This window comes from Suricata suricatta, chromosome X, assembly GCF_006229205.1.
Source record: "Suricata suricatta isolate VVHF042 chromosome X, meerkat_22Aug2017_6uvM2_HiC, whole genome shotgun sequence".
NCBI lineage: Eukaryota > Metazoa > Chordata > Mammalia > Carnivora > Herpestidae > Suricata > Suricata suricatta.
Window position 1 is genome coordinate 94044388 of NC_043717.1, and position 9596 is coordinate 94053983.

Sequence of the window (9596 nt, forward strand, 5' to 3'; positions counted from 1 at the left end):
GTGCTTTGCAATGCTATAAAAACAAGAATGTCTAAATGGCAGCTTTGTAATACTGCAGTGTCATAGAGCTCTTCTCACTGGCTGCTGTGGTATTCTGTAACAGCTAGCTCCGGTGACACTCTGAGATCAGACTCCTCACCCCTCAGCAAGTCACGTCCTGGGAAAGCAACAGCAGCTGGTGGATAAATGGAGCTGTGGTTTTCAGGCCCAAGACCCAGACACTGGATAGAGAAGAAGCAACTGAGTAACCATCCTCTGGGCGGGGGTTTGAGATGTGACTAAATCTTCCTCCAGAGACAGCTACTGCCTAAATGTCAAATTAGCAGGGAAAGGAAGAGACGAAAATTCAGGGAATACATATACATCATTGGAAAGATGGGGCAGACTTGGAGGCCCCGAAACTCCAGATGGTGATTCATGCTAACCAGAAACCTCCAATGATAACACCTATTCCCCAGGATTTACATTCTCAGGGTAGTTGCTCAGGCCTTCAGAAATATACACACATACAAAAAGCGCTATCTAGTCACTTGGATATTAAGGATCCAAATTAAGACCTAGAAAAGCTGGAATGATGTAAATATCTGAGAGACCTTGCCTGAAAATCAGGATCCCTGGTTTCTAAATCCTGGTTTTACCAATGACTTGTTTGATCTTGGGCAAATTCTCCTGTAATTTTCTAGTAGTTTGGCCATTTGTGTTGGTGCCATGGTCGTTAAGAGTAAAGCAGTCTCTAGTCACTTCTTCAGTACAACAGGCCATTAGGAGTTCTGAGAGTCCAGAGCCCAACGTTCTGAGCTTATGTGTAAATGAAAATATGGCCCAAACAATAATGGCTGAGCTGAAATGCAGCAGATCATCTTTCTGTCCAGGGAAACAGCTTTGTTTATTTGAAATATAGGCTGGTCCTTAGGATGGAAAAGTTGTATGAGGAAACTTAATTGAAAATCTAACTGATGCACAAATGACCACCCCCTGCCCCCCATTTTTCTTTCTGCTCATGCAGCTCCTTCATCTGCCGGGAGCCTGGGCTGTTGTGATTGCTTGCTGTCAATCGGCAGAAAGATGCACACACTCCCAGATAAAGGCTACACAAATGCTCAGATTTTGCAGAGGATGGTTTTCAAAAACCCATACTGACATTGTTTTGGTCTGATTTCAGGTCTGCGGCAGTTAATATGCTCTGTGGGAACCTATTACCTATCACTGTTCCAGAGCTGCCAAGCAAATGGCCCATTCACCCTCTGCAGTTTCTAACACCCGACTAGTCTTCTCACCCTCTCGCCAACTCCCAAGCCCTGAGTTAGAACTGCGGTGCTCTCGATTTCCCACCTTCTTCCCACTTAGGATGCCCCTCCAGCTTCACCTTGGTCTGATCTAGTATAACATTACTCAATTACCCACCACCTCCTTTTGGACCTCAGGCCACTTTCTCATGGAGTCTTTGAAGGCCAAATTCAGTATATCCTAGTGACAAAAAAAAGCTCATTCTCCATGCTACATCAGGTCTTCTAAATGCATAGGGGTCCCATGTCCACAAAGTCCCCGGCAAAGAATTCCTGTTCAGACTGGTGTGAGGAAAGGTGTGAATGTTTCTTAAGGCCCTAGGCAAAATCTACCTGGATTCTTTAGTTGTGTTAAAATGCTTGGAGTCAGCCTTTTGCTTACACACAAGCCTGAGAGATAGTGTGGGGCCATGGAATAAACCCTGACATCACACAGACTGGTTCTAGTTGGGGCTCTTTCATTCACTGCTTGGACGACAGTGCCACGGTGCCTCAAGCTCTCAGCCTTGACTCCTTTATCTACACAATGGGAACAAGTATAGTGCCCACGCCAGTAATGACATTCAACATCCTGAATAAACAATATGGCTTAGACATTGACCAATCAGAGCAGAAAGCACCTAGAAACAACCTGTGTAGAAAAGCCAATGTGTGTGTCACGGGGCTGCTCTGAGGATTAGATGATATCAAGTATATGGACACACTACGGTAGAGTACCAGGGCCAGAGACAGGACTCACTAACTTTTTATGCATGTTCATTTTAATCTAGGGAGGAGACAAATAAACAAAGTGTCCAGAAGTATACTGAGTCTACGGCAGGCTGGTGTCAGGGACCATAGTCCCCTGTCACTAAGCTATCTTGTTATCTTAGGAACAAAATGGCTTTTCAAAGCCAATGCTCAAATACATGCACATGTAAAAGGCCATCTTGAAAGCAACTGCATTTATTGACACGGAAGAGTGGTGTTCCCCAATACCCATATTTCACTCTTTGGCTACTCTGCAATTCTTTGTTCCATCCCAAGCCTGCCAGAAGCTGTACGTATTCCACGAGAGAGAGCTTTTCAAGGTCTAAGGATACGGGCATCCAGAACATTCTTTCCAAGTTTTATTGTATGGGTATTTGTTTTACCCCTGAAAATCAGCCTTTGGCACAACCATGAATTATCCTGAGTTTGTCTTGACTGCTCCTTCCACAGCATCCCCTTCCCCTAAGATACTAAACCTGGCTTCCAGACCCATCTTCCTGGCCTACTTTCTTTGCCAGTTGACAAGGATTTCAATGTTATCCTTGCCTTTGGTCAACAGTATTAAGAATACAGGGTCTTCTAGACGCATAGGAACACCCTTCTAGTGGTTCAGTCTCCAGTCTTATGACATTTAGAAAGGGCACATTTTTGACAAGGATTTGTCCCTTCCATTTATACCACCTACATACAACATATATTATATATATACGACCTAAATACAATATGTAATATATGACACAGAGCTATTCTAGCTATGTCAAAACTCTTTGGTTAATAGCTGTTGGTTTCTTATTCCCTGAGTCAGTGTGTGCAGGGAAAGATACACACAGCACAAGAGTAGAAAGATGCCTGGACTAAAAGTCAAAAGACTGAAGTCACCATGACAACTCTGCTGTGTGACCCTGGGTAAGCCCATCCTCCCATGGGGAAGATGGCTCTCAGTTTCCCTATCTACACGGTGAAGGTGTTGGACTTGTTGCCTTCCCAAAGGCTCCTATTCATTACAACATTTTAAGGCTTTATAAGGAATTTGACTCAGTTGGGAACATTCCTATGAAGCATAGCCTGGGTTCTTACAAGTGGAGGCCTAGAGCAAAATAGTCGAGTTGTTCTGAGAAATTTTGGGACCAAAGGCAGAGTGGACAAGTTTGTCTTCAGTGGCCCATTCTTCCCATTAGACCTTCAGACCTCCCACTGGCTGCTCAGAGAATTGCACGAGGCAGGCCAGAGAGATTCTGGTCAGTGTGCAGCATGCAAGACAGGAGTCACCTAACTAAGGTATAATAAGCCAATTTTGGGGGGAGGGCTACAAATGCCTTACATGTGGTAATTCTCTGAAGTTATATTTGGACTAGGCAGTAAACCAAAAAAAAAAAAAATAAAGTTACTAACATATGTATATCAGCTCTTTGGACTGTCAAATCCTTCAAATAGCATCTCTACCGAGAGCATAAATCACCTTCTATCCCAAGGTTAGATTTAGATCTCAAGTGCCTGATAAAAAAATGAAATTGAAACTTCTTTTCTGCAATCATCAACCACAGACACTGAGACACTGAGAGATGTTCTTTGGTGATCTTTAGGGGCCATTAGTGTTGAGGGGGGAGAGACTCATCACACAACACATCTGTGGCAGAGCCAAGACCAGGACCCAAGTCTATGGGTCCTTTCCTCGGTGTGTGGGGAGGAGACACACTACCCACCCGGTGTCCATCAGAGAACCGCCTGCGGACAGCCAGCAAGCAGGCACCTGCACCTCCAAAAACAACCACACAACCCTCAGCACATCTCAAAAAGCAATGGCTACAAAAGAATGGGAAAACAAACATAAAACCCCTGTTAATTTCTTCTTTCAGTAGCTGTTCAATTGTAAACACATTTTCCTACGCTTCTCTCTTACGTTCTGTTTTCTACCTAAACAGGCTTTTACTACATCATGTGGCAACAATCAGGGATCCTTATGTTCTTTTCATTTGAGAAATAATGCCTAATACCAGGGTCTTATATTGCCAAAAACACCAACCACATTTGGGAAACAAAGTGGATCCAATGAGGAAGATTGCTCAATAACGCTTTTCAAATAGTGTTTTATCATCTGCTGGCAAGCCAGTCAATTCTCATTTAGGATGTCTTCTCCAAACTGTTTGTTGCCTGCAGTTAGTTACTGGACCGGCCCCCTTACAACACCTGCACATCCGCCCACTGATTTGTAGTAAAATTCTCCCATTTTGGCATCATAAGAGTGCCCTCTAGTGCTGATCCAATTAAGAATGTGGAGACCGAGGGCTTCCTGTTTGGTGAGAAATGGGTATGACTCCAATTTGTCCTGGGCTATGTCGGGATATATTCTTTCTGAAAGAATCTTTAAGAACCTACTTGACAATTCTGTCTTTCAAAAAGCAGTGAAAAGAGTGTTTTACCACCGAACAAAACAAACAAACAAACAAAAGGAGCCCCATAAAAGAAAATCTGGCTTGTTTTTCCTCCTAAAAAGCATTCCTACTTATGATGTGGGGGCACTGTTGGAATTATAGACTAAGGCACACAGACACAGGCAATTGCATCAATTGAAAGTTGACGGCGATTTTCAAATGTGCTTTAGAGTTCCCCAAACCTACATTTGTATGGAAAGTTCCAGCCATGCATTTCCTCAATTTGATCATATATATACCTCTTACTTTAAGGAAAGGTAGACCATTAAGTGTCCCTTATAGAGATTTTGGGGGTATAACAGGGCTTGCATTCTGTTAATAAGGGCCTGAAAAAGTCTCACTTATAATATAAATGTGTATGTTGCTTATTTTCTCTCATTTTGTTTCCATATTTTCAATTTTGGCGTCTAGAAGGTCCACAATGAATGCTATTGCAGCACTGGCTCAACTCAGCAGGGAGAATTTCCACTACACCCTTTACACTAAGCTCCATTCGGGGCTGCTGCTCTGTTGCACCCCGTGTATTTTATGCTGACACAGATCACGGAGGCTGAGCTGCCAAGGCGAGATGCACCTGCTTTGCTCACATTTTAACACGTTTAAAGCACACAGCATGAAAAAGTCCCTACCACGTAGTGACTTACCAAGTGCTCAACTAAACATCGAGATCATTCTCAGGAAACATTCAGCCAAGTCACTGACAGAATCAGACAGTAGAGACACACGGAATGGCATATTCCAGACCATTCTGGACCAACATGCCTCCCACTCTAGGGAAGGAGCTTTCATCTCTGCTGACGTCAAAGTATGACAGGAGCCACTGGGTTTGGTCCGAAGCTTCCTTCAAGCCAGCCCCAAACAGGGAAGTGGCAGGTCCGTGAAGGGGTGACGGCTCGAGTGGGGGGCGCATGGGCTCGGGCCTCGACAGAACTGTTAAAATTCCAGCTCCTCTGCTGTTCTTTGCTTTAAACCTGTCTGTCTCATTTTTCCCAACAAAACCATGATCTCCTTGTGATCCATCTCCAGTGATACGTAACAGAGGACCCAAACCAGGGGCTCAATTAAACCTGCTGGATGTAATGTAAGCAACTATTCTGGTGAAAAGTGCCCCCCTCCTTATCCAGATGTTCCCAAAGGTCTGGGGTCAAGCAAATGAAACATCTGTATCATGGACTTCATTGTTGCAAATGAAACATCTGTATAATGGACTTCATTGTTAAAAATCTGTGCTAAATAAGCGAAGTAAGCCAGAGAAAGACAAACACCATATGATTTCACTCATTTGTGGAATTTAAGAGATAAAACAAACGAGCTAGGGGAAAAGGAAAGAAAGAGAGAGAGGGAGAGGGAGAGGGAGAGAGAGAGAGAAACAGACTCTTGACTCCAGAGAACAAAATGATGGTTAGGAGAGGGGAGGTTTGTGGGGGGGGGGGGGTGAATGGGTTAAAGAGGTGACAGATTAAGGAGCACATTCTCTGCGTTGAGCACCGGGTGACGCATGGAAGTGTGTAATCACTATATTGTGCACCTGAAACCAGTAGAGCACTGCATGTTAACTAACTGAAATGAAAATTAAAAAATAAAAAGGAGCATAGCTTTTAACCTGCTATTCATGGATACGCTGCTTTTTGAAAAGTCATGAGCCACTCAACATTTTCATAGGCTTTGGATACATTTCAAAGTGACAATGTAGAACCACTGTTAGGGCAAATCCTTTGTTTTCACCAGGAAACAGATCTCCTTTTATTGCAGGATTCTTAGTTCGATGTCTTACGTGAAGTTTCAAACCTAGGTACCAAAAGAATACAAGCTACAGACAAGTTGGCCGAATCTTATCGGAAATTATTCCTCACTGGCAAACAATAGCAGTCATGCTATTAGCTAACATTTACCGAGTGCTTACTACATGCCAGACACCACACACTTTGCAGGAATTATCTCACTGTATCCCGAACGAAAGTCTACACGCGCTGCATAGATAATGGAGCCTCAGAGGGGCTCGCACAGCTAATAACTCAAATCCAGAGTTGTAGGATGCTTGCACCCCAGCTCATCAGCTACTAAAATGTACTGTACCTGAGAGGTAGGCATCCTTCTCATCCTAAGTGAGGGTGCTGAGGTGGGATGTCCAACAGGCCCTGCCCCTGCATCTCGTGCCTCCCCCTCCATCTCGTGCCTCCCCCCTGCGCTGTGCCTACGCCTCCTCCAGACACTAGTGAGGGAAGACTGACTGCATCTAAGCGCTCTGTGCCAACAGCACTTGCGTCCCAAGCCCGCTGCACTCTAGTTACCGTAGGAGCCTGTAAACTGCCCTGAAGTGATTCCTTGCACGCCTCTCTTTTACCGCTTCTCATGGGACTGTTTTTCATTTTGAATTCCAGGATAAACTTGCAGGCTATGAGTGCCAAGCACTTGAATACACAAGGAAGAGAGGTAATAGCTCATTTGAAGATGAAAGCCTGGTGTAAAGCAGCCCTGCTGCTTTCCTACGACATAAATCAGGTAGCAGTGGGTGGGCTCGGCCCCGCAGGGAAAGGAAGTTGGCAAGCAGATCAGGCCTGTCTCTCTAGAGAAGTGAGGGCTGTTTCTTGTTCTTATATCTGCATTTTTATCTATAGAAAATTAGACGGAGACAGAATCCAGAAAGTCCATGATGACCAAGGGAGGAAGAACAAAATAGGAAAAAGCTACATGCATCATTCCAAGAAGGCTCATGTCATTACGGTAGTAAGAGGAGAATTGTTAGCTTGGGGAAAAATTGTGTTAGCTGAACGATGGGGTCCATCCTCAAGCACGGTGAGCCAGGCTGCTCACAATTTGACCTTGACATAGCTTAAAAGCCTGTCAGAGCTGGAAGGTACACTTAGAGAACATTAAACCCAACCTCTGCATTTTATAGACCATGAGAGAGAAAGAACTTATCCAAGGTCGCACAGTTCACACTACCATGGCCACGCTGCTCCCCTAGGACATCAAACAGGTGGCAAGGGGTGGGCTAGAGGGATGGGAGTAAAAAGGCCAGTTGGGAACCAGCAGCAGGAGATCCAGGCACAAGGACTGGGCTTTGTCATTTAATGAGAACAATAATCTTGAGAGATGATCTTTCCTATTGTACAGGTGAGAAAAGTGAGCCTCCGAGAGAGGAAGTTGCTTGCCACAGGTCCTATAGTTATTTAGACAATGGGACTTGGTTCATCTGAATCCAAAGCCTATGTGCTTTTCACCACAACTAGATTTTGGCCCCTTCCTTTCTCTGTTGGTCACATGCCAAATAGAAAGGAGGTCCTCCAAGTTCCAAGTGAGTCATCCTGTGCTCATTTTTTTTTTTTTTTTGCAATTGTAAGTCAAATCGGGTGAGCTCACATCTGCAAACCCATGTCCAACAGAACTTTGTCCGGCACCTGGTTCTTGGCTTCCCAGGAGCACCTTTAGACTGTCCTTGGCCTTGGAACCTGAGGCACACAAGGAATCATCAGAATAGCCTATCAATTTCCTCATCATCACAGACAGCTTTGTAATAGCTACTCACACACACGAACTGGTGGTGCCACCTCAGGCTGCCTGGGATCTAAGAAGCTACTGACCATGGCATCCAAGCTGTCCGCTAAGTGTGATGATGCCGTAGGAGTGTCTTGGTGCCTAAAGGCAGGGGGGACAGTGAAGTCTGTACATAGGACGAGGCATTGTTCATCTCCACACACAACTCCCCTCAGCCCCACTCTGCGAGCCCCGTAACAGCACACTGATGTCTCTTCCTTCGAGAAGGCTGATAGGCACTGAAGTAGTAGGGCTAGACCCCAGGAGGAGGAGGAAGAATCTGGAACTGCTTATTTGAAGCTGGACTCGCTGAATTGCTAATTGTCCAAATGGCACATCATTAGGCTGTTTGCTCATCCCCTGATCAAAATGGGGGTGGGGAGTGTCTATCCTATAGGCAGTGGAGAAACTGCCAGGCAGCGGGGTTCGTGTTAACTAAATCCTGGCTTCCCACGGACATACATTGTGATCAATCTCTAACTCCCAACGGTTGGCAGTTGCCCTTCACACTCTGGATTTCAGCTACTCTGCCCTCAGCCCCTCATCAGGTAGGTAATGATCTGGAAACCCACATGAATTGCTGCTGTAAGGGAAGCCCAATGTAAAGGAATCTTTCTCTGGAGAAACCCTAGGAATATATCAGGAAAGTTATTTTAGATCTTGGATGGAGATCTCTCCCCAAACAAAAGCACATCTGTCTTCGATTCAAATCTTATTCTTAGCTGACTGCGCCACCCAGGTGCCCCATTCCTTTCAAATAGTGGGGGGCACTTGTGGGGAGAAGCACTGGGTGTTATATGGAAATCAATTTGACAATAAACTATAAAAAAAACCAAATCTTATTCTTCCCTCCTCCAACATGTATCTAAGTTTTTAACAGCTTTGTTGAGATGCAATTCACATACCACACAACCTACTTAAAGTGCACAAAATCAGTGGCTCCTAGTAGAGTCACAGGTCTGGACTGTCATCACCACAACTGTAGAACATTTTCATCACCTCAAAAAGAAAGCCAGTACCTTTTGGCTGTCACCACCACATACTCCTATCCCTTCCAGGCCCTGCCCATCATTAAGCAACTTTGTTTTTATGGATATTCCTATTTTGGACCTTTCGAGTAAATGAAATCATTTAACACGTTGTCTTTTATGTTTGGCTTCTTTGACTTAGCATCATGTTTTCCAGGTTCCTCCATGTTGTAGCGTGCATCAGTACTGCATTCCTTCTCAGGGCCAAATAGTATTCCATTGCGTGGATATCCAAACTTTAAAATAAAAGTAAAGTGCATCTAAACAATTTCATTCCCACCCACCAGACACGTCTACAGGTCTGCCCTGAGCACCTGCTGTGGTGGGCCTATTACCAGCATCACTGGAGTACATGGCGACAAATCAGCAGATGATACAAACACATCCAATTGGTCCACAAACATCTACTTAATGTCTCTGGTGGGCCAAGAATGTGCCAAGGCACCAGGAATACAAGGATGCTCTCTGCCTTCTGTGAGCAAACAGTGGGGACAGCCGTGTGGAAGAGCAGTTCCATGGGCCCCACGAGTTACCGTAAGCCCACTTTCCACTCGGGAGGAGTG

General features: G+C 44.8%; 1 protein-coding gene across 1 annotated transcript in view; it reads right to left on the reverse strand.

Annotated features, from left to right (window-relative positions):
• The window catches only part of HS6ST2 (heparan sulfate 6-O-sulfotransferase 2), an 85490-nt gene extending 76103 nt beyond the window's left edge, over nt 1–9387 (reverse strand). The window contains exons 1-3 of the mRNA XM_029929707.1: nt 9318–9387; nt 7870–7920; nt 6813–6879 (exon numbers count right to left, since the gene is read on the reverse strand). Coding sequence (XP_029785567.1) covers nt 6813–6879; nt 7870–7920; nt 9318–9387 — 188 coding nt within the window. The remainder of the gene's footprint in view (nt 1–6812; nt 6880–7869; nt 7921–9317) is intronic.
• Nucleotides 9388–9596: the final 209 nt, after the last annotated feature.